At 39.0% G+C, this 25,501-nt stretch overlaps 1 protein-coding gene across 1 annotated transcript; it reads left to right on the top strand.

Annotated features, from left to right (window-relative positions):
* The first annotated feature begins 5,308 nt into the window (after positions 1-5,308).
* tmem131 (transmembrane protein 131) lies at positions 5,309-25,128 on the top strand. The gene is made up of 41 exons (XM_087784437.1): positions 5,309-5,814; positions 7,556-7,617; positions 7,704-7,741; positions 9,461-9,529; positions 11,444-11,564; positions 12,102-12,218; positions 12,287-12,409; positions 12,477-12,557; positions 12,632-12,782; positions 12,860-12,916; positions 12,982-13,043; positions 13,121-13,229; positions 13,881-13,989; positions 14,076-14,229; positions 14,306-14,476; positions 14,843-14,953; positions 15,364-15,498; positions 16,935-17,039; positions 17,110-17,196; positions 18,217-18,369; positions 18,443-18,518; positions 18,590-18,704; positions 18,785-18,923; positions 18,999-19,108; positions 19,199-19,271; positions 19,362-19,510; positions 19,609-19,751; positions 19,896-20,082; positions 20,810-20,995; positions 21,063-21,218; positions 21,471-21,874; positions 21,942-22,126; positions 22,221-22,351; positions 22,422-22,540; positions 22,659-22,808; positions 22,874-23,018; positions 23,080-23,195; positions 23,298-23,376; positions 23,440-23,546; positions 24,147-24,316; positions 24,395-25,128. The coding sequence occupies exons 1-41, from the start codon at positions 5,691-5,693 to the stop codon at positions 24,659-24,661; spliced, it is 5,346 nt and encodes a 1,781-aa protein (XP_087640563.1). The 5' UTR covers positions 5,309-5,690; the 3' UTR covers positions 24,662-25,128.
* Positions 25,129-25,501: the final 373 nt, after the last annotated feature.

Below are 25,501 nucleotides of genomic sequence, written 5' to 3' on the forward strand. Positions count from 1 at the left end.
CTATCTATCTATCTATCTATCTATCTATCTATCCATCTATCCATCTATCCATCCTTCCATCCTTCCATCCTTCCATCCTTCCATCCATCCATCCATCCATCCTTCCATCCATCCAATAATAATAATAATAATAATAATAATAATAATACACACAGTGACTCAGACCAGGATCAACAGGGTCACCTGAAACATAAAAGGTACGCCGATAAGTGGTCTAAGATGTGAGTGGAAGAGAGATGCCAGATGTGTTAGGACAGTCAATGTGCTCTCAAGAGTCCTCTTGTCCTGATGAGTCGCTCCTTCTTCATCAGAGGCTGGATGCTGATGATTGCTCGAACCTTGTCATTGTTTTATCCCTCTCGGATGACTTGTCCTCCAGTGAAGCCTCAAAGCTGCGTCGCTATAGCAACTTTGCAAACAAAGATTAAGGGGGTTTTACCAGAGATGTCTAATCTGGCCCTAAGTGAGTCTATTTTGCATTCAGCTTCTTGCCGTGGTGAGCTATAAGAGAACGATGCTAGGTTGATGTTACACTTCGACATCAACATGATTCAACTGGAGAACAATAACCTGTATTAAATCATTAATCAGATTCAGTCGATTTCAATCATTAAGCTAAGATAAGTGGTTGCTTTTTTCTTTAAATGTTTGCCTCTCTAGGTCTTCTGTCCTGTTTATTTTGTTGTTGTTGTTGTTGTTCATTTGTTTCTTCTTGTCCATCAGTTTCAGTAAAACTATATGTTTTCCTGTCTTTGTTTCCTTTCAATAAATTTAAACTTCGATTCAGAAACATTTTTTTTGTTTTGTGGACATAACTGATAGACTTCTGCAAAGTTATATGAGGAAGTTACCACCCGTCTGCTGCCTTCTGTAGGACAAGTGTGTAATTACATGTGTATATAACTTTATTGATCCCTCGGTTTCAGTATAAGATCTACTTTCAGTTTTGATTCACACAACATGATAGATGTTTTTGGTATTAAGTGCAACGACAACAACAATAACAAATAATTACCTTTTTTTTCTTTTTCTTTTTTTTTAAACGTAAAGACTTCTTATTTAAGTACATTTTCTATATAAAAAGGTACCTTGTTTTTTCAGATACATTTTTAATGATGTTATGTTTAACGGAAATGAATAAATCATAATGATAATACATGTATATGTAAAGCACCTTTCAGTGACACAAGGGGCATTATATATATATAAACAACTTTTAAATGATAGAATACATAAAAAAACAGCACAATAGCAACAACAATATGATAAAGAGAAATAATTTGCAGTCAGTTAAAAAAATAGGACATTTGATGATAATCAATTGTGCTTTAGTTATTTGAAGTTTCAATTGGACAAGTGGGGATACCATGTGAAACTAAACATTAAATTTTGGCACCAAATATAAACTTTTAATTTGGTAGCTGCTTCAGAAGTCTTTTGCAATATGTGTCTTGCCGTTGTGTTTTCACAGAAATGTGTAACATTTTGCCATATCACTAGAAGGTGGTAAAGGAGAGAGTTTCCAAAATATGTAATGGGTAGTTTTTTTTTGAGGTTAACCGCTCAAACTATGTTTAAAACAGAACAATACAAAAAAATTCAGCTTCGTATTTGGCAGATATAGGATGAATACAGGTATGAAGAAAGTTCTGATAAATTTCTTGGCTGGATGTCAACCTTCCTGCATATCAGGAATAACTGACTCTACTTGAAACAACAGTTTCTGCTTATGTTGCAACCCTGAAGCCTTGAATTGGGTTCTCTTCCTCCTTTGCTTTCAGTTCCAGTGTTTGAACGATTAAGAATAACATCTAAAATCAATATATCAGAGACAATGCCTAATATCTTAAATATCTTTCTTAAATATCTTGCAGACGTCATGAGGTTTAGCTATTTTTAAGTTTTCTCTAGAGTTGTTTATGAGTCACAATCTCAACATGAGAGGGCGGAGCTACTGTTAACAAGACACGTTGCTTTAAAGTGACCAATCATCAGATGTGGTCTCACCAGTAGTGGAGGGTGTGGCCATCACGTGGGACCTGAGTCCATGACAGAGGAAGTACAAGAGGAAATTGTTTGATAGAAGACATTATTAACCTTTGAATTATTTTGTAAAACAATGTTTGATCGTTGACTGATCTACTACTTCAATTGTTCTTCATTCCAGTCGTAGAATCAGTTTACAGTTCAACTTGTTTGACAACATAACAAAGTTGTTTAATGTATGTTTGATTCATGGTCTTAGTTGCTCTATTACTTTAACCATGGTCGCGAATTAGCATTAGCCCATCACTGCAATTGTTAATAAATGAATATGTTGTTATCTTTATTTGGTTTCATTGATCTTGTATTTCATGTCACAGAAACTACTGATTAATAACTATCTAACAATATTGTTACCTTCCTTGACCCTTATTTGACTTTAGACTTTAGACTTTCTTTTATTGTCATTGCACAGAAAACACAGCAGTGGCAGCCGTTAAAAAACACAGCAGAGTGAATGTATATATAAAAGTATAAATATAAATATTCATAAGTTAAAAATAAAAATAGTGCAATATAGTATAAAAAGAAAAAATAAATAACGTTTCAAATATTGCATGGAATTAATGTTTATAAAACTATAAATATTCATAAGTTAAAAATAGTAGAATAAATATATAATGTTTTAAATAATACAATTGACAAATGATAATAAAGAAAAACCACACATGGATAGAGGAAGTCCAACCTTTGTCATTCTTATCATCAGGTTATTTATTAGGGTTTATGACGCCTCCTACTTAGATGAGGCCTACTAAACATGCAAGCCAAAATACACATTAAAAGAACACTCAAAACTATTTACTACAATGGGACTTTAAACATGTAGTTGTATAATAATCATTAACTACTACATTCTTTTCGTCTCCACCCTGGGACTATCCCATCTCCAAAAACAAAGGACAATGGAAATAAAAATGTCACCTTTTTTTACTCTCATTGTCACTGGTAAACGTATGTAAATAAATAATTAAATATATTTTTCGTATCTATTAAATTGAGTGATAAATCAAGTTGTCAGTAAAATTGAATTAAACGTTGATGTACTGATGTGAGCTCATTTACATCTATATTACTCTGGCAACAATGTCGCCCTAAAGATATGAACTTGCAGCAGGTGATAAATTGTCTGGGTGTGGACCTTTGAAGTCCAGCTATGCAAGTTTTTTTTTTCCCCGACTCACTTACAATAACAACGTAAGATCACTAGATATAGGGCTGGTTATTATATTCATGGACCGACCTTCATATAAAAACCTTTTCTACTAGTTAACAGGTTTATTTTTAGAGTAAAATTGACTGAAACAAGCATCATGACGTATCAAGATTCACATGCTAATATTTTTTCACAACAAAACACATTTAAGACAGTAATAATCAAAAGAACAGAAATTATAGAAATCATTTTTGACATTTAATCATTGATGATTACAGTTATTAACAAGAACAAGAGTAGTAAGAACAAGAACAAGAAGAAAGTGCAATAAAAAGAAAGTGCAAGATGACACAATCTAAAGATAAAGAACATGGATTAAAGACAAATAACACAGATAAAGGATACCAAGATGACATAGAATAGACTCATTTTTTCACTCCACTCCTGCCCCCACTCAGAATTATACAATCTAATAGCACGAGGAATTAATGAGTCCTTGAGTCTATTAGTGTTGCATCTGGGAAGGAGCATTCGTCCTCCATCTGCTTCTCTGTTCACTGATGACAGTGTTCAGAGAACATTTACATGGATATTTACATATCATATTTACATTTATCATATTTGCTTCTGAAACGGACTCAACAAAACTGTACACGACTGAAAAAGAAAAGAGAATCATGCGTTCGCATAACGTTCGCATAACTTTGACATGATTTGATACTTTAAATAAAATTGATTTTAATGAAATTACATACACCAATGTCATCTTTATTTTCTTCTCAATGAGTCCCGTTATTATAGAACAGATGTACTCAAGGACGTCAATAGAACTCAAGGAAGTCCTGTCAAAAACTTGGAATAAGGGGTTATGTGTTTAAAGTCCACTAAAGGCTGCGTCGCATCATCTAAACCTAACATTCATTCATTCTTTTCTGCCGCTTATTCCCTTATGTGGGTCACAGGGTCATTTATAATTGAATTGTGGGGGTGACTAAATTGCTCTTACTAGTGTGAGGCTTGTCCTTGTTTCACTTAGACAAGTGAGGTCTTTTTTTCAAGGAAGAGGGAACAAGTGTTAGAAACGCTGTAAGGCTTGAGGTCGACAAAAGGTCAAACAGCAGGGCCCAAACTAAGGCAGCTTCCTACTGCCGTCCGACAGGAGACTGAGATCGATATGGACCAGAACATCCTGTTTCAAGAACTCTTTCTATGTATTATATTTTAATTATTTTTATATGTATGTTTATGATTATGTATCTTATTTTACTTTAATTTACTGTATTAACCTCAAATTATTTCATTTTTATGTTCTGTTCTGCCACCACAACAAATTCAGGTGTCGAGTTTTTAGACCGCCAGTCCTGCTCGCACTAATAGTACCAGACGGGTATTTGGCCATCATTGACATTATTAGATTGTACTGTGTTTTTGCTTTATTTGTATGGGATGTATTATGTAAACTGTCTGCATCTTTGTTGAGGACTACAGATGTAAAGTAGCATTAAATCCGGTGCAGCCACCTTTTTAATGGAACTGCACATTGTCCTTTTAAATAAACTGAAATTGAAAAATTGAATTCACGACGCTGGCAACAAAAGTGTTCTGATTTTCTCATTCTGATTATAGTTGATAAACATTTGACAATAGAAAAGGTTGTAGGTATTACGTTTTGGCTTTTTGTTTATCAATAGGAAATGGAAGTTTTGGGCAGGGGGGGGGGTTAGTTCAAGACAGCTTGGATCAGCTTTGCTCATCTTAATGGATAGATTTAACGCTGAGATTGTGGGTTGTTTAAATGAATGATGAGAACCTTTTTCTTCTTCATTCTGCTCTTTTGAAATCCAGGCATGATATTGAGCGAGCAGTGATGACTATGGAAAAAAAAAAACTGCCGTCAGTTTCTGTTTGTCTGACCTTGAACGTGTCAGATGTTTTTCAGATGAATCAAAGACATTTAAAATAGCTTCATGATGACTTGTTTTTCTTACGTAGGCCGAGGAGAATGACCTGACAAAATGTGTCTCCTAATAAAGTAGATTAGGGACAACAAAGGAATAAAAGAGAATAAGGCAGTCAAGGGCAATTAATAGTTAGAGGGGAGACTGCGGTTATATAAAGAATAAAACAGCTGAAGTGTGTTGCCTTTTTAAAAAAATTTTATTTTGCATGGTAAACTTTTAAGTTGAGAAGAGTCGGTCAGGTGATCGAGTCATGCTCACTCCGCAGCTGTAGGCAGCGGTAACACACCGCGCCTCTGTGTGTGTGTGTGTGTGTGTATGTGGAGTGAGTAGACTCGTGGAACGTCACGCATTTAACGGAAGAAGAAGAAGAAGTAGGGGAGAAGAAGAAGAAGAAGAAGAAGAAGAGCAGTTTGAGTCGAGCAGTCAGCAGCTCCCTCTCTCTGATATGATTGACAGAGTCAGCCGAGGGTTCCACTGGCATGTCCTCCCACTCGCTCGTATTTTAGTTTAACACAGAGAAGACAAGAGACATGGCGAGCCTCGAGAGAGTGCGGGCTGCTCGCCACCCTCTCTCCGCCGACGGAAGAACGTGTCTGGGACTATTGAGGATTTTATTTATTGTTTTTATAAACACGACGCGGGCGAATAAGCAAGGTTTGTAACTCGGGGCTAGCTATGCTAGCGCTAACTTCCTTTAAGTGTTACCTTCCACAGGGCCAACTTAATCACAGCTAACTCGCTAACAACTCACACAAATGCTGCTCTGCTTCCACTTTTATTTATAAAATGACACTGTTATTCGTGTCCTGCTGCTGCTGTGACTGTTTTTACACGTTTTCTCATGTTCTTTCTCTCGGCATTACGTTTCCTTTAACGCTCTGGTTGACGTTAGAGTGTAGGTTTGTGATGTTGTCATTCCCTTCATGCTAACTTGGGTTCGGCTAACTGACCAAACAGCAACTGGTACATAGAAGAGCTGTTAGCATTCATGCTAACACAGGGACATAAGCTGCCATTAAAAGAAGCTAATCTATCTCCATGGTGATAGTGAAACCATTATCGTCAGCCTTTAGGCTCATATTGTAGAAGGATACAAATATTTTGGTGTCTGTAAACGTGGCTGGTTGTGTTGACACTGGGGTAGAGTCTGGCAGAGTCAAGCCCCACATACGAGGGACGGTTGCCTGTCATGTTGACCACTAACTGTCAGGTCACACAGTCTTACCACTGCAGGGTGGACTTAGTCATAAACAAAACAAGATATGCAAGACCTGTCGTATCAAGAAACTGTCCTTTATTAAGTGGATATGGTAATAAAGATAGGGTTCGACTTAGTCATAAACAAAACAGATATGAAGACCTGTCATATCAAGAAACTGTCCTTTATTTAAGGAGGATTTGGTAAGAAAGGTATTCCTTTTTTCCTCATGCCATCATTGTTGCCAAAGAATATGTTGGGGGAGAACGTTAGAGACGTTTGTAAACAAGTTTTTCAATGGAAAAACGTACCAGGATGTATCAACTGAAAAACTCCCCCTTATACAGCCTTATATTATCTTTCTTTCCCGTTGTCTTTTCTCTTTTACTTTCCACACACTTGGAGATGTGACACATGAGTTATTGGAAAAAGAATAACCTGTGCCTTCTTCTTTGGTTTACTTGTCTTCTAACTACATGGCCAGCAGACCTATTATAAAACCAATATAAATAATGTCAGTGTTCGCCTTTTATGGTTAATAATAAATCAAAACGGCTATTCAGCTGAGATCTGTATCTTTGTGAGCTATGTCCTTAAAGGGTATTTTATCTAGGACCTGTGAAGTGCTTCTTTTTTCTCCGTGTCTCACTTTTAATTACATCAAATTAACCACAACATAAATAACATTGCAACTAATCACATGGACAACATGTATACTAAATGCACTAGTAAATAGAACAAAACTTCTGGACACAACTGGGAGCAAAAGTAACCTCAATCTTCACTGTTTACAAGTTCTATTTGAACATTAGAATAAAAAATAATTGACAACAGTCATCATAGTTTCCCTACATGGAATATTTGTCATCAAGTTAAAGGTTGCCATTCACTTTGATTTGAGCAGGGAGCCGCATATGAATGCAATTTTCATGTACATGAAAATTGAATTCACTTTTTCAAGTTTAAAATGAATGCTTAAGTTTGTAAGACCTTTAAATATTGTAAATTGAAAGTGAAACATAATGAACACTATAATTTGCCACTATCCAAACACCATCCTGTATATCATATGGCTTGACTTGCCTACAGACATGAAACTAAAAGTATTCTTAAGCTTTCATTTTTTCCCTTATTGACTGTTTTAGGAGGCCCCTTCACATTAGAATGTCCTTATCTTATGTTATCCTTCTTTTGCAGCGTTCATTCAGTCAGACACAATCCTAGAAGTTCTTCATTTTGGCGAGGGAGGCCTTTTACAGGTGAGTTGCTAGTCAAGTTTGGCTGCTCCCCACACACTTTCTTGAAAACTCAAAACAATAATGGTGCTTTTGCTCTTTAATTTCAGGCTGAGTCTGACATTGATTTTAGTTTTTATCAACAAAGGTGAGTTTCTTCAGTACATGACGGCACTTGAAAATGAAACTGATATTTATCATGTTACACACCACAAACATAAAACTGAAAAGGCTGCAGAAATATCGTTGTTCTCTCTGCAGACCCTGTGTATGGTTATGTCTCTTCTGTAAACAGTCTAAATATCTTAACTGTTCAATTGTATTTTGATGAAGTTTGTGGTTTCTGTCATTACTTTTACAAAGAGCTGAGGTTTTTTTTTTTAATGATATGAAACACATTTTCATTACCATCAAAACAACATTACTGCATCCATTCAACCATTTTTCAAACACAAGTTGATGAATTAAATTAATTAAATGCTGTCACCATATATCAAATTACATTATAATTTGCCCTTTGTTATCTTGCATGGCTTCTTAGAGAGGCTTGCACTTTGTGCACTATATGCCACAACCCATAAAAGTGTGGTTATCATGCGCAGACATAGCCACTCCCTCTCTGCACGGCCCTGGTAGAGTTCTGTCGGTTGAAATGTATTTGTTTGTGTCTTCTGCTTGTCTAGAGGTTTTCCTTTTTGCCTCATCTTCTCCTTACTTGGCTAATCATTCCTCGAGGGGTTATTAACATGTTGTTGACCCATTATTCATGAGTTCTGTTTCAGCCAATCCCGTCTGTTGGACATTAGTCGATCTGTCATAGAAGGGCAAGTCAACCCCCCTTAACTACCACCACCTATACCACCTCCCAATTCATTTGCCAGTGCTACTCCAATTACAGGTCACACACATCAGCTCTGCTGCATCAAGTAAAAGACTGCTCAGTATTCACAGCCAAGTACCATCTAAGGTGATGGTCCCACAGGGTTTTTTGTGTGTTTGTCTTATGAATTGGACAAGTGAGGATACAACGTTGATCACTGATAATCCTAGAGGAACATGGCCTGTGTGCGTTTGTGGTGTAGATTACAGGTTGCCTCAGGAGATGGAAAATTTGAAATCCATCCATCTTTAGGGGGGGGGGGTATAGCTACCAGAGCATATAGCTTAAGCCATTGTTGCCTTGAAAATGCAAGCTGGCTGTAATTGAGAGAAATTGACAAGTTTATTTGTTCTTGAACTCAAGGTTGGATGTGTTGCGTAGGTAAATCTTGGTTAAATATGAGCAGTGTTTTGAAAACTAAACTACTTAACTATATGGTAAGCAAATTGTAGAATATTCAGTTCTTGACAAATGTTTCGATGTGTCAACATACGACTTAATTATTGAACCTTTGCTTGCATAGGATTGACATAAAGTCTCTTCTTCCCTACTTGTGCTGATTATGAACTGGCAAACAAGGAATCCTTTCTACAGGGGCGTCCTTTTCTATTGTCGAATACGCCTGTTGTCAAACTGGTTTGGTCAGTATACACATTTGTCCTCACCTAGCTAGGAGCAACTTAGGTTTACAAGAACCGCGAGAGAAGCCTTGTTGACAAGGAGACGGCAGGAAAACGACACATTTTTCTTTTCTTTTCTAAAGGTCGACCTTATTTTGGATGTTGATGGCTGGCAATTTTGTGATCTATTTTTTGGGGGAGTGGTTTTGTTGCTGCCCTAATCCATTATTAACTCAACCTGGCCACCAATCGGAGCCTCTTTTTCTATATGCTTCAACTTGTATTCATGTGAAATGTGCCTAAACATGGATGCTTGTCGCGTCTGTTGCTTCTTTTTCCTCCTGTCACACTTTCTTCTCTCTCGTAGCACTTCCCCGCAAAGAGGGAACTGCCGACCTATACGTTTTGAACCTCCAATGTTGGACTTTCATGAACAGTGAGTAACTTAATTCTCTTTTGTTTTATCTTCATTTTTAGTTTAATTTGAACATTAAGTAAATGTTAATGGAGGGGAAAAGTGGGCCCTGAATGAATGTTCTATTTGCTTGAACAGTAAAGCTTATAGAAAAGTGTCCTGTCAAACTGTGTTAATTTAAATGTACTTTACATCCCACATATACCCCACCTTCCAAAAAAACATCTTGTTCCATAAAGTAAAAGCATTTTAAATTCCTACAATGTCAATTAAACATTGTGAATGTGATTATTTGACCTAATATTTATTGATCTAATTTAACATATTTAACTTTATACCTACAATTCCTGTATAAATTGTACACTATGTTACCAAACTTGGAAGATGTGCACACTTTTCTTGAGCAAAAAATAAGATGACAAAAAAGCCATCAAATGCATAAGGCAAATTAAAATCAGATCTTGGAATCACAACTATGGTTTAAGATGCTCATGAAACAATGCTGCAACAAAACATTTTGACAGGATATTGGACCACCACTGCAGGAGAAGAGGGAGTTTGATGTAGGATTGTAAAAGAAGGTCCCAATTCACTGTAGTATTGCTATTATTTCTAACAAGTGAAACTACAAATGACATGTTTATATAACTCAAGATCTATGGTAAAGTTTCTGAGTGGTGTGGGGTCTGTTTACGATGTTGATGTGCTATTTCACAGATTTAATTTCTTTTGATGAACGATAGACAACATTGTAATTTCACTGAAGCACATTTGCGACTATCGGTTTTAGTTTGCAAAGTTGTATATAATGTATTTTGAGTTAAGAAGGGGGATCTAACCCAGGTTGCAATAGTTGGTGTTCTTTTAAATGAAAAAGCCTTTTCCGATTAATCTTTCACCCTGGGATGGGAAGTCGTTTCTATTTTGGTCATTCATCAAGTTGAATGATTTTCTCTTAAAAGAATAAAACGGATTCTGTAAACTGTATATCTAAAAGCCAGTGCCTGCACCATTATTATCTGAAGTCACTTATCCGAGCACATTCCTCGCTTGACGGGAGGAATACACCCATTTACAATCTATGCGCCTGTGTCGCTGCCAAGTGTTCAGACTCAGTTCTGTACCAATTTCACTCGCTGCAGCAAACCACCTTCTTGTTCCTCATTCCCAAACAATTTACTTATTGGCTTGGAATGTGTGAGTGAGCCCTGAGATGAGACCTTGAGAATCCTTCTTTCTAGACTTCACAGGAAATGAAAAACATGCAGGATTAGTCCAGTAAATCTGCACAATCTAAGATGTATTAAAGAAGTATGTGATCTGTTATCTGCATGTGTCTTCAGTTAAAGCTGAGCGACAGATCTTTAACGCATAGAAGCAGCCTTTAGGCTTGTCACAAACGTGTAAAGAGCATCGTCAATGAAGATGACGTGTATTCATTTAGAGCAGAGGTTATTGTAGTTCCACATCGTGGTGTACGGTAGATGGTTCCCTAAAATATGACACCATGATTCTCAACAGGAAGCCAACAGAAAGCTCTATCCGACAAAGATAATCATCCAAAATGTTCAGTGTAATATTTATTGACCACTGATAATCATGATTTTGAGGCACTTCACTACACTTGACTGATAATAAAGGTTATTCAGAAGGTCAAGCGTGCTACTTAAATTTCAAGAGTTTTCATTAGGGAAGTACTGGGAATCTCTTTAAAAAATAAATTCCTGGCTATTAACTTGTAAGTAGAGCACAGTTGGCTTTGATCTGTAGATGTTTGTATCAAACTGAGCTGGTTGAGAGAATCTAAACGGATATTTTGTCTTAGTTCTGTGGATCTTAAGCTTTACCTTGTAACTTTTAAGACGTCAACTAATTGTAATCTGTTTGAACATGGCCCTAGCTTTATTGTGACGTCCCCACCTTTTTTTTTTTCAGGCCCGTTGGAATGCCAAAAATGGAGAAAGTTTATTTACATAATCCTAGTTCAGAAGAAATTAGTTTGATATCAATATCTGCAACGACGGCACATTTTCACGCCTCCTTTTTCCAGAATAGGGTATGTATGTTTATTTTTCTTTCTTTGACATGATCCTTCTTGCCCGTCTTGTTTTAACAAAGGATCAGTTCATTTGCAGCTTTTATTTTTCCGATAAAGTATCTTTGCCATCTTTCAACAAATCTCTGTATGAGCCAGCAATGAAAGAAATGACTAATGACTCCAAAGCCTGGTTAATCATAACTTAAACTTTTTTAGTTTGCAGACGGGTAGAATCTAGGTGTGTCTTGGGTATGGGATATTACATTCATGTTGACCAAATGACCAAGTAGTGGATGTGGTCATGCAGACCTGCTTGTTTTTAGGATCTTTCTGCCATCGACCTTATGCAAATAAATATTTATTTCTTGTGATGCTGTAAATAAGTGTAGCTGATATGCTTTGGTCTTGTTTGTCAGGTTTTGTTAGACACTTGAAAATTGAGCAGCATGGTAATAGCCTAACTTGTGTGTAGCAAAGGTCAAGTGCCAAAGAGGGAATCTAAAGGTCTTAAAATGACAGCTGTTCAGCCGGTTAACCTCGTCTTCTGCCTCACAGATAATTCCACCTGGAGGAAACACGTCGTTTGATGTAGTTTTCCTGGCCCGTGTTGTTGGGAATGTTGAAAACACTTTATTTATTAATACATCACATCATGGAGTGTTTACATACCAGGTATTCAAATAATTTATTTTGCATATGCTGGGGGAAAATAAATGACATTGTTGCTCTGCCTGTTTCAGGTTTTCGGGGTGGGCATCCCAAATCCTTACAGACTCCGGCCTTTTATTGGGGCACGAGTTCCTGTCAACAGCAGTTTCTCGCCTTTAATAAATATCCACAACCCTTTCAGTGAACCTCTGCAGGTAATTGGTTGCCTTTTATTTCTAGTTGTTGATTTAATGAATCACTGTTTAAACATCTAATCTCCAGGTAGTAGAAATGTACTCAAGTGGTGGAGATCTACATCTTGAGCTTCCCACTGGCCAACAAGGAGGAACTAGGAAATTATGGGTGTGTCTGGAATTCAGAATTATTTTCTTGTCAAGTTAGCCCAGCAAATGTGGCTCATGGTGATTTATATTTAGGAGATACCGCCATTTGAGACAAAAGGAGTAATGAGAGCCAGCTTCTCGTCGAGAGACGTTGACAACCACACGGCTTTCATCAGGATCAAAACAAATGCTCCCAATGAAGACCAGTTCATTATCCTTCCAGTCGAAGTGGAGGTCACATCAGGTGTGCTTTCCAACCTTTTCTACCACAACATACTCTCACGCTTCAGCTTCATTTTCTTCTTCTTTTTTTTTTTCCAGCTCCTGGTATTTACTCTTCCACTGAGATGCTGGACTTTGGTACACTGCGGTCACAAGGTTTGCAGCTGTTCAGTTGAGTTCTAAATTCTTGTCTTTACTAATGGTTGGTTACGTTGATTCAGATCGACCCAAACAACTGAACCTCCACCTCTTAAACTCAGGAGCAAAAGATGTTCCAATTACAGTAGGTGTCTTGTTAAATGCTGTCGTTGAACCAACATGTCATCCTAACCACCATCTTGACTTTCCTTTATCCTGCAGAGTGTACGCACAACACCATCTAATGAAGCAGTTACTATAGATTTCAAAGCAGTAACGCTCAAAGCTGGAGAGAGTAGATATACCAAAGTTGCAAGTATAAGCTTTGATGGTGAGTTTTTTTTTAATTTTTATCAAGTTTTATCCTTTTTTGTGTTGAGTTTGTATGTTCTCTCAATGCTTGCATGGGTTTACTCTGGAAACTTCAGTTTCCCTCAACAGTCTGTACTGTGCTTAGAATATTTGATATGTTTCATGTGTTGATGGTGTCTTTTAAGAATACTTGATTCTGAACCATTTATTCTGAACAGTTGCATCAGCAAATCATTGTCAACGTTTAATCTGTAACAAAATGTCATTTAATGGTCTAAGCAAGCAATTTCCTTCTAAAGATTAACCAAGCATAATGTTTATGTTATATATTTCTTTTTTTTAATAATTAATTGGAGGTCATCATTGAATAAATTAGTGAATTAAAATGGTTTTAAAATAACCTAAGTTTGAGTTAGTTTTGAATGCAGAAGAGACTCAAGTGTGTGGTGGGACACAAACGCAAAGCCCACTTCGGCTTCCTGTGAACATGAGAAGCACGTGCACACACAAAAAAATCGTAATCTTGATGTAGCAAATGTATGCTTGAGCTTGAGTTAATCTTAACCGCACATCTTTTTGTATTTAGTTCAGAACAAACTGTCAGTCATTTGAGGCACAGCTTTAGCTTTCAATGTTTTCCAAGATCTTCACATTTTTCTTATAATTTCAGCTTCTAAGGCGAGAAGACCTGATCAGTTTTTGGGAAAAATAACTGTCAAAGCGAAGGAAAAGAGCTACTCAAAGCTTGAAATTCCATACCAGGCAGACGTTTTAGAAGGGTTAGATTTAGCCCCTTAATATTAACCCAAATATGTCTTTTCCTTTTTGATTATGAAGCTAATGGGCTTTCTACTTATTCTGTTAGCTACCTGGGCTTTGACCACACAGCCACATTGTTTCACATCAGGGACAGCCCGGTTGACCCAGTGGAGAGGGCAATATTTCTCACAAATGCCTTCAACTTTGCCATCCGGGTGCATGAGGTGTCCCTGCCAGAGGAGGCAAAAACAATGTTCAAAGTGAGTTCTAATGAGAATACACACGATAATGCTTGCTCCAAAATGTTTGTATCTGATGTCCAAACAATTATTTCAGGTGCAGAACTTCAGTGTGCCCATCGTCATTCCTCCACACAAGTCCATCTTCATCTTTTCCCTCCTTTTCCGGCCAGTGAGACCCTCCATTCACATAGATAGCAATATCCTGCTCATCACAAACGCCTCCAAGTTCCACCTGCCAGTTCGAGCTTATACCGGCTTTTTGGAGGTACAAACATAAATGCAAATGCAGGTGAAGCCTATAGAGGCACATTACATTGTGAGAGAATTGTTGATGATTGTAAGTCATCATTCTAACTTCCTTTTCCTGAACTTCAAATTGGGGTTGAAAAAAAAAAAAAAGAAGCGACCTGCCTATTTCTGTCATAACGCCTACTGTTCAATGATTGTGACTTGATAACAGATCTCGTACTTCCTCAACTAGTGACATGTGAGGCCTCTTTCGTTATAACTATGTTTTCACTAAACCTTTAGGCTCTATATAATCGGGCGTTTATATGGATTATTAAATGATTCCTTGCACCACGCACATTTGCTCGAGTAGTATTCTAAGAATAAATATGTTGTCTTACAGCCTGTAGTGCTGCCCCCCAGTCTTAAAGAAAACCTGCTGGACTTTGGGGTTCGCAGCGCAACCGACACCAGCAGCATCATATTTGTGGTGTTCAACAGTAACCCCATAGAGGTGAGAAAAGTCTTGTTTCGACTATGGCAATGAGCATTCAATCGCAGTTCTGTCACGTGAGGCATACAAATAAGACACTACTAAAGACCCTATTGTTCTTTTTAAATGTACAGTTATGTTACATTTAGTTTTTTGTGTTTGTAGCAGACGTTGCTACGTATTTTTAACTGTTCAGTGAAAATGTTATCTTAAAAAAATCAAGACTAAAAAATGTTGCTTCAACCTTTACATGGGGTATTTTTCTTGCAGCCAATTAAACAAATTATCCAGCACAAAAAATTGAATCTTGGTCAATTTAAGAACATTTAATTTAAATGAGACTCCCTTGTTCCATGACCTCACCACCTTTGAAGCCTTTTAAGACTTTTCCAAAATGAATGACTCTTTGGTGTTCTGTTTCAAATTATTAGCTGGAAATCAAGTCCTGGTTGGTGACTGGAGACAGTCTCAGTATGGAACTGGTAAAGACGGAGAAAGGAAACTCAACAATTGCTCAGGGTCGCCTGAGGGACCTGCAGAACAGTTCAGCCTCTAATCAAAAAAAGGTGAGAAGTTACTGTATGTATTGTATCTGGTGACGCAACATCACACCATTTCATTTTCTGTGACGACTAACTCAGTCACTCGGAATGAGCGAGATAGTGTGTTGAGACTACAAACCACAAGTATCATATTAACTGGCATTAAAAATCGACTTAAAAAAAAAGAGGCCCATAACGGTTTGACAGTCGCTTTTTTTTGTAAATCTCACACTCAAGTAAAAAACAAGGGGATGGCTTTAGATTGCTTAGGAGTTTATTTTTTGGCAATAGAACATAAGTCCAACAATTAGGACTGAATGAACAGAATACCAACTGGTATTGTGCCAGCTGAATGTCTGATGTTTCATCTATTGGGTGTTGTCCCTGTGACGCTGCTATTGTTGCATGATTCATTACAAAAGCATACAATGTAGTATTTTCTCATGAGGGTTTCAATGTTAAGCTTGTGTGGGCACTGGACTCATGTCTTTGAAATTCTGGTTTGCCTTGAAAGGCGTCGCCTCATTGGATCTCTTCATTTTCTTTGTATCATTGTTGGCTTTTACCCTTGTTTTTATGTTATAGTTCTGTCTAGTTTTGATCCTGATATGCATTTGTCAAGGTGTGGCCGGCTGAACAACACGACGCTAACAACCAAAATATGTATGGCTTGTGAACAAGCCCATAATTAACCACCTTGGAGACATATCTCACACTACATACCTGGTCTCTTCACTTTTTGTCTTTCTCTTGAGAGTTATATTTTAGTTGGACCCTCATTGTCAATGTCTTAGACCTGCACTTATACACAGGTACACATATTAAGGCCTGATGTATAATTAATTATCGGCACATTTATTAAAATTTATAATGTATATACAAGTTGCCATCATATGAAAATGGACTTTAATAGCTGCAAGTCAACTTTTTTATTTTAAATTAAATATGTTTCTTTGAAAGATGGTAAAATTGTAAATCACCAGAATAAAGTGTTGCATGTAATAACATGTATATATTATTGAGACTCAAAACACTCGAGTCATTCTATGAAGTAGTGTTATTTGATACCTGAAAGTAAAGATGAAAAACTAGATTAAGTCAGAATAGTTATAATATGCTTTCCCTGGACTTCAGTTTTCTTCTTTCAAACATTACTCTAACTTTGGGATGAAGTCAAAAAGAAGTATAAAAAACTGAGTCCACCACTTAGAATACTTGATGAACCTCATATGTTTACATATGATGATAACAGTCATGACATCAATCTATAAAGTCTTGTCAATATATTTTGATGTCTTTACATGTTTTATACAGGAACGTAAACCTTCATAGAAAGTGTTGAACATGCTATTCCACTTATTGCCAATCACAGCTGGAAGTCTGACGTAACATAAAGGACCATTGTACTGCTTTAAAACAGACTACATGAAGCTTCATACGATGAAATGTTGTCTCTTCAGGTAATACTGGCCTCTGGTTATTACGCTGCATTCCGAGTCACGCTGGTTTCCAAATCACTGGAGGGCATGTACGATGGAGCTGTACACTTGACAACCGACTATGAGGTGTCTACATTTTCTTTTGTACATTTTCTCTTCAAAAGTCTATTTCTAACAAACTGCAACTCTTCCACAGATACTAACCATACCAGTGAAAGCTCTTATAGCGGTCGGAACATTAACCAGTTCCCCCAAACAGATCCTGTTGCCTCCTTCGTTTCCTGTAAGTTTATTTTCTTGTGTTTAGACTCGTTCAAGCATAACTATATCTTGAGTTTAACAGTCTTAATAATTTTCTGTTATCACAGATATTTTAGATAATAATTTGTTTCATTAAGGAATTGTACCTTGACTCAAATACATAAGTATTATAGTATAAAAAATAGTCCTTTCCAGACACGCATTTTGTTTTTTTAACATAATACTTTTTGAGTTCACATTAAAATGAAGAATACAATCATTAGAGTAAATAATTCTGTTGAGATAAAAAAAAAAAGAAAGCTCATATTTGGTGCAACACTTATTGCTGTACAGTGAAATTATGTAGGTTTTTCTTTGGTTTAAAGTAGCTAAACATTCCAAGTGAAAAACTCTCAGACACTAAAGTCAAATGTCAAATGTTTCATCATTAACAAATCATAAAATACCATTAAAATGTGCTATGAAGTTATAGAATGTAAACATGATTCTAAAACATGTCATCTTCAAACTCCTTAAAAGCTTCCTCAAAGTTTTATTTTCTGCAACATACAAATGACTAATGATGAGGCTTCACGATACAGCTGTGTAGTTAAGACACTGTGTCATGGTGCAATGTCTACATCAATAGAGGTCCCTAGATGGCACTCTATGCTTTATGGTCTTTGGCTCTAATCTACCAATTAAAGGAAACCTGTGAATATTTTATTACTTTATTATATTACTATACGTTTGAAAATATTACCAGGTTTCCTTTAATTAGTATATTAGAGCCAAAGACCATAGTGCCATCTAGTGACCTTTCAAAAGAAAGATACTGTGTATCACTTACAGTTTCTTCCCTACAATGGTTTTCCATGAGACCTCATCAGCCCATGACTATGACCTTTAAAAATGAGATTGTGTCAGCATGTTTTAGTTTTGTAATCTTAAAAAATCACTACGATAGTCAATTTCAAATGAGAAAATAGTGTATTGTTGTTTGCTTGTAATTTTAGTTATTTTCTTGCTAATGCGTGATTCTATGACTGCTTTTGCTCTTCAGGGGAAGGTCGTTCACCAAAGCTTCAGCATCCAAAGCACTTTTACTCAGAAAGTTCGGCTGCAGCAGATCCGTTCTCTGACTGAAGACATTTGCTTCTATTACAAGAGGCTGCGCAACAACAAAGACGAGCTGGAGCCAAGAAGAAAATCCAAGGTCTGGCTTATCTCGGGTTGTCAGTTGTCCTCGCTGAGTTTTAACACATTGCAAATGTTCTTTTCTAATTCAGGTGGCCAATATATATTTTGATGCCAGCCTTCGATGTGGTGATCACTGTTATGTGGGTCTGCCATTTGTGCTGAGGTGTAAGTGTGGCTGTAAATGACATGATTGTTTCTGGGAACAAGCAAAAAGAAATGTTTTTTTCTGTCTCCAGCTGAGTCCAAGCCCCATGGCATGGTGCTACAAGAAGACATTTGGGATTCAGATGTTGATCTTCACCAGAAACTTGTCAGGCGATGGAAAGATTTAAACGAGCGATCGGGCCATAGGTACGTTTTCTTGAAATCATTTCTGGTGACAAGTTTTGGAGTTTTTAACCGTGTCTCTCTCTCTCTCTCTCTCTCTGTAGGATCGATGCCACATTTGAGGTCAACACTGACCTCCAGAAAAATGTGCAAGCAAAAGTTACTGCTCAACTGACCTGGCCCTCTTTGGTCAACTCTTCACAACGCATTACATTCCCTCTGACCAACACAAACGGCTCTTCGGTCTGTGTGCACTCACGCGGGGATGATTGAAGGTGTTATGCATCCGTCACTCGTCAACTTTCTGTGTCTGGACAGGATGAAGAGGTGACGCTGCAGAACCCTGCTGATGTCCCGGTCTATGTCCAAGTTCTTCCCTTGGCCCTCCTCCCAAACCCCTCCATCTTTTCTGGAAAACTTGCTGACCGGTGAGGATCTGTTCAGCATTAATGAGTTAGAATTCTGTCAGGCAAAAACATGCAAATTAATAACGAATTTCTTCTTCTTTTTTTTTTTAGGCTGCCTTTAGGGAACTTGTCTAACATAAATATTGACACAAATACATTAGAGTTTAAAGTACACCGAAATCAGGTGAGTGCTGGGAGAAATGAAGTTGCTTGAAGAGTTGCTGCATGCATGTGGAACTTGTTTCTGTCTAACCAGCAGCACCTTTGTCAACAGACGAACATAATGAAGAGCAGCGGGTTTGTTGAAGGATCCACGAGACCTTATGTCTACAACTTGCTCCTGCTGCCAGGAGAAATCAAGTCTTTCAATGTCAGATTTACCCCCACAAGCAACCACAGCGTCTCCTCCTTACTCATCATCAGGTACTGGTTTAAACTCCTCCAAACATTGAGGAAAGTTTTTTAACTACTTTTCTAAAAACAAAACAAAATAACCTTTCAATTTTTATATATCCCGTTAGAAATAATCTGACCGTGATTGACGCCATCATGCTTCACGGTCGAGGGACAACAGAGACCCTGAAAGTGGCTGGGAAGTCTCCTGGTCTGGGGAGCTCTCTGAGGTTTAAGATGACGGAGGCTCTGCTGAGAGACTGCACCGACAGTGAGTGTCTTGTTCAAGCTGCTCAGAGTCGACCAACATGCAGTTCAACTAACACTGTTTTTGACATATCGTATTATATTATGGCATTGAGTTTGAAATATCCAATTATAATGCTCTTTTTGAATCAATTATTTTTCATCACAGAGACAAAAACCAAGGAGCCGAACTATACTCTCAAAAGAGCCTTCAAGGTGGAAAACACAGGGCTGCTACCAATCACCGTCCGATCGGCTGAAATCAATGGGCTGCCCTGCGAGGGATACGGATTCAAAGTTCTCAACTGCCAGGAGTTTGCACTGAAACCAAACACTTCGAAAGACCTCATCATTCTGTGAGTGAGCCTAGTTTGTGTTGTGTTTTTCTCATCAGCCACCATCTATTAATACTTCAGTGGAGGCGTTTGGAGTTGGATCATGAATTGCTTCTCTGTCTCAACGTGGATCATATGACGCTCTTTTCCTCATCTCACTTTAACCTGGCTAACATGTAGTAACTGTCTCACTAAATACAACCATGATTCATGTTCGATTCTCATTCTTCTCTAAATTGACTGTTGAATAAAGTGACTACTTACTGAGCAACAATCATTTTGACAACATTGATTTTCTATATTTTGTCACACCTGTAGGAGAACAGTCTAGTTGTTACTTCAATGATACCCCCCCCCTATGCCAACACTGGGGAAGACAGAAAAAAAAAGTTTTTAAATTAGGCTTTTAACTGATTTGACATATGTTTAGGTCGTTTTTATACAAACATTTCAAATGTACTTTATTACTTGTTTGCACCAATCAACCTGTTGTCATGTCCTTCTATCAAATCAGTTTTTTTTTTGATTAAAACAAGATTTAAAATGTTATTTTAGAGGATTAAAAACAAACAATATGTTGTGTTTTTGGGTTGTACACACTGTTGACTGTTCAGTAACGTGTATAACACACAGTGTTGAGGTGAGCATGCTTAACACGTGTCACTCGATTACTACCCATTTTTAGATCTGTAAAAGCACCTGTAATCTGAGAACGCTTCATTTTACTGTCGACATTTTCTCATCGCAGGTTTACACCTGACTTCACGTCCTCTCGAGTTATCCGGGAGCTTAAGCTGGTGACATTGGGAGGCTCACAGTTTGTGTTTGTGCTCAACGCCTCCTTACCCTACCACATGTTGGCGGCGTGTGCAGGGACACTGCCCAGGCCGAGCTGGGAGCTGGAGCTGTACCTCTTTGTGTCTCTCATCATGAGGTAACGTCTTGTCTGCGCCACCTCACATGTTGCCCAGCTGGAGTTCTGAGTGTCGCTGTATTTTCAGCTCCATGTTTCTCTTGGTCATCACCACGGCCTACCTGGAAGCTCAGAGCATATGGGAGCTCTTCAAGAGACGATTGTCTGCCGAGTCCAACTCTTCCATGGAGACGGGGAGACCATTTAATCTTAGGGACATTGTGCAAAATCAAAGTGATGCAATGTAAGTCATGGAAAGCGTGTCAGTCACCTGCTGTATTGAGTCTCATTTAGGTGTATCTTAATTACACTATTCATTTAATACATCATATTCCAGTAGAGCTTACAAAGAATGCGAGTATAAATAAATAAATGGATTGATAGATGAAATTTAGGTAAAATGTTTTTTTGCTCGCCTATGTTGGAGCCAACCAAAGTACCATGTGTTGGCATGAGGGCTTCAAGGCTTTAATGTACTTGTTTCGTGAATTTCCAGTGACCCTAATCAGAACCACAGAAATCCATACCCGTCTAGTAACGGTGCAGCGCGGGGAGGAAGCAAGCAGAGCAACCGACAGACAGACTCCGACCACCAGGAGAGAAGGTTGCGGGCCGGCCCCGGCCGGTCATCTATGCCTTCATCCTCCCAGCCGTCAAAAGGAGGCTTGAGCTCAAACTCGGGGCAGGACTCTGCGTCTGCAGGCTGCCAGCTCACCAACAGGAAAGCTCGGTCCAACAAAACTGAACCCCAGAGCCAAAGTTTAGCGGCACCATCCCTCTCCACCAGGACCTCTGACACTGGAGACTATGACAACCTGGTCGAAACCATGGACAACGATGTGGACCGTCCAGATGCCCAGAGACCAGAGGCTCTACAGGAGCAGAGCTCGAACAATAAAGGTAGAGACTTGCTCGTATTTACAACTTGAATTTAATCCTAACGGGGATTGTTTTTGATTTTGTGTAGCGGCGGAATCCAAAGGGAAAGTACGAGCTAAAACAAAAGCCCAGAAGAAGAAGGAAGAGAAGGAGAAAAAGTCCTCGGCAAAGAGTCAGGGGGGCGAGTTGAAAGACACCCTGGTTGATAATGACGACAGCTCGTCCACCACCACAGAGACGTCCAACCCAGACATGGAGGCCAACATCAAAGAGGTTTGAACATGATCAGTGTATTATTAATGTCAACTTCTTGTAAGGTATTCATTATTGTTCTGAATGTTTGCTTGTGCAACACTCACCACTGCAGGAGCCAGTCAAGAAGAAAGGCAAGACTGTTATCCTCGATAAAGTAAATGAAGAAACGGCAAACATCATTCCCAAACCCAAACCTAAAAAACAAGGAGCCACAAAGAAAGAAAACCAAGCAGAAAAATCCAGGTATTTCCTCACGTTCAGTTCGCAAAGTTACATAAATGGATCAGTTTAATCAGCGACTTGTCGTCCTCAGTTGTCTGGAGCTGCCTTATGTCACACCACTGGAGACCAAACAGAGAAAGAGCTTCACATCCAAAGCACTTCATCCTCTCTCCAACATCCCAAAGAGCAGACCAGTGCCCAAACCGAGACGTGAGTCACACTTTGATACTTTCATCACAACTATGATGAAAAGAAAACGGGTCAGATGAAGCAGGGACTTGGAAACACCTCATTCATTAAACATGCGTCTCCTGTACGTCTGTTTCAGAGGAGACTAAGGTGGAAGAAGGACGCAGCTCTTTCTTCAAACTGTTGTCAAGCAGCTCTGTCCAAGAACTGAGTCAAAGCAGCAGCTCGGAGGGTGAGAAAGACTTCGCCCCTCCAGAGTGGGACATCCCAATTTCCCAAAACAGTGTCCGTAAGTATCCCAGCGTGAATGATCCTCTGAACCTCTGTTTTTAAAAACGTATTTATTATTACCAGAAGCAGACAGTCTCCAGCAGATCTCCCTGCAGACATTAAAAGCAGATTCTTTCCTCAAAAGTCCAGTGGGGACCTCCTCCCCTCCCCCCACTTCCCCCATCCTTCTGTCCCGAGGAAGCTACAGCAGCGTGCTCAACAGCAGCAGGTGTCCACCATAACTTTGTCCGTCAACTCCGGAGCACACACTAATCCAATGGTCTTTTCAGTGACTTCATCCAGAAGAAAGCACCAGGAAGTAAAGTGACCTCGTCTGCAGCGCTCCCGGGAAAGAGTGCGAACCTGACCTTTGCCGCTGTGGCTGCTGGTTATGACAAGAGTCCAGGTAAACCACAACGTTTTCATGTGACGACCAGGATTCACCGACGTAAACGACAAGTAAAACGACTGGTATCGATAGTTTCTAAGCGACATCTTGGTTCAACAGGTGGATCTGGACCTAAGACCGAAGGCTACATGAAGAACCTGGCACACATGACCTCAGTGGAGAGCGACAGTTCCGAAAGGTAAAACCCCACAACATTGTAACACAACCTGGAACATTTTAAATACCTAATACTCTTTCACAGTTCTGGACCCTGGGGGGGTTCTATGGACACGGTCCCTAGTCCAAACTTCCACTCGGCCAACTCCTTCTCTGCGTTTGGACCCAACAACTCCTTCAACCTGAGTGGAGGTAACATCACAGCTGTGAACAATATACTCATTGGTTTTCATTTAGATGTGAAGTGGCTCCGATCAATGTTTTATGATCTGAAGTAGATTCTGGATTGTTGGATCAAAGGCAAGAATTGTAATTTCAATACAGAGGTCACTCACCACATTGCAGTTCATCCTCTTTCTGTTTCACGGAGTTTGTTTCAGAACTAAGTGGGAGACCCTAATTACCACTCCCACCTTACTTATGGTGCCAACAAATACATGAACTCCCATGATGCCCTTCTACACACTGCTCTATTTAGTGACAACACTGTATTTAAATTACATACAATACATCCATGTCTCCTTGTCACCTGTGATTAGTTGGCTGGGCGGCAAAGCATCATGGGAGCTGTCCATGTCACAGTCACTGAGAAGGCTGGCAATGTTGAGTTTGCAATTTCAAATAAACATTGTTGTATCTGTTAAACATGTTTAAACAAATTAATATGGTCACTAGTTTTTTTCTTCAATGCCGGGGAGGGTACAAAAAGTAACCCCCACAATAAACGGGGCCCCACTAATATGCTGCCAAAAGTGTTACGTCTGAGATTTGTGTTAACAGTTTATGGTTTAGTGTTCAGTGGGATGAACCTCTCGAAGTCCCCGGAGCCCCAACAGAGCTGGCCCCCTGAGTTCCCCAGCGTGTCTTCATCCATCTGGGACAACAACCCCAGCAGCAGCAGCAGCAGCGACCCTCAGCACTCCTGGCCCAGCAGCTCCAACTCCCCCACCGTCCCGACCACAGTGAGACCCTCTTCTGTCGCCACGCTTTCCTTTCCTCGCCGCCACTCACGCTCTCTCTCCCTCCTCTTGTTTTTCCAGTCACTCCTCGGGAACGCCCACAATCCCTGGTCCCCCACCAGCTCCACGTTTGGCAGCTCCATCTGGTCGAGTGCAGACTCCACCTTGCACTCTTACCCTCCCACCACAAGCTCCAACACTCTGCCCGAACTGGTCAACAGTCCCACCTCGTCCCCGACAGCCTCCAACGAGATGAGCCGGACCTACAACCCCTGGAACATGTGGCGGCCCACCCTCAGCAGGAGGAGCTCGGAGCCCTGGCCCAGTTCGCCCGACAATGGCAGTTAAATCGCCCTTTTCCAGAATCATGTTTGGTTGAATACAAATGTTTCGTCAAAAAAAAAGTTGCTCCTGTTAAAATCTCTTGTTTTTATTTAAACCTGCTCTTTTGTTGGGATGTTTTAACAGGAGCAAGTGGAGATTTAAGTAAGAAAGTCCTGCTATAGAATCGCAAAAGTTCAGTATTAAAGTCAGAGGCGTCTAAGAGGACTGCGTTGCGTTCTACATCATTTATTTAAAGAGAATATTCAGGTTGACGGTCATCTTTTTCTACATGATAATAATGATCCACATTGAGAATCAATGCACTTTTGTTTGGCAGAAGGGATTTATCTGTATTCTGTATCCCAGGATTAAACATTTGTTTCCCAGATCCAACTTCTTTTGAGGATAAATTGGTCATGTGACTATTTAAGTTTGAGGTTATACATCGCCTCCGTTCGTCAACAAAATTCAAATAAAGGATTTCAGCAGAACATTTGTTGAATTTTTTTCATTAATTGAATGGAACTTTACAGGTTTTGTAGTGTGACTTTTTGGAAACTGAACTAAACTTTCCTCTCCCAACTGATCGAAAGTATTTGCAGAATGAAAATGAAATCCTCATGTTTTTCCTTCACGGGGAACTCGTCGGAAACGTCAAAGGAATGCTGGGAGAATGTGGGGAGGATCAAAACTATAATTGCACCTTGTGACGATAAATGGCCGGTTTGAGTCACACCCTGTTCTTTTTTCCTCTCAGTTTATTAATCAGTTCGTCGATCTGGGTCGATGTTTGCGCCCCCTGCTGACCGTTTCATGACATGACCTTTTATCTGGAACTCTTGGCCAAAATGAAGATGATTAATA

This window comes from Callionymus lyra, chromosome 2, assembly GCF_982586985.1.
Source record: "Callionymus lyra chromosome 2, fCalLyr1.hap1.1, whole genome shotgun sequence".
NCBI classification, from domain to species: domain Eukaryota; kingdom Metazoa; phylum Chordata; class Actinopteri; order Syngnathiformes; family Callionymidae; genus Callionymus; species Callionymus lyra.

What these genes read in the sequence shown, in the direction of transcription:
- tmem131 (XM_087784437.1), top strand. Translation starts at nt 5,691, where the DNA reads ATGGCGAGCCTCGAGAGAGTGCGGGCTGCTCGCCACCCTCTCTCCGCC. An exon ending in TTTAGTTTTTATCAACAAAG is followed by an intron (nt 7,742 to 9,460) that starts GTGAGTTTCTTC and finishes TCTCTCTCGTAG; the next exon opens with CACTTCCCCGCAAAGAGGGA. An exon ending in TGCAAGTATAAGCTTTGATG is followed by an intron (nt 13,230 to 13,880) that starts GTGAGTTTTTTT and finishes TTATAATTTCAG; the next exon opens with CTTCTAAGGCGAGAAGACCT.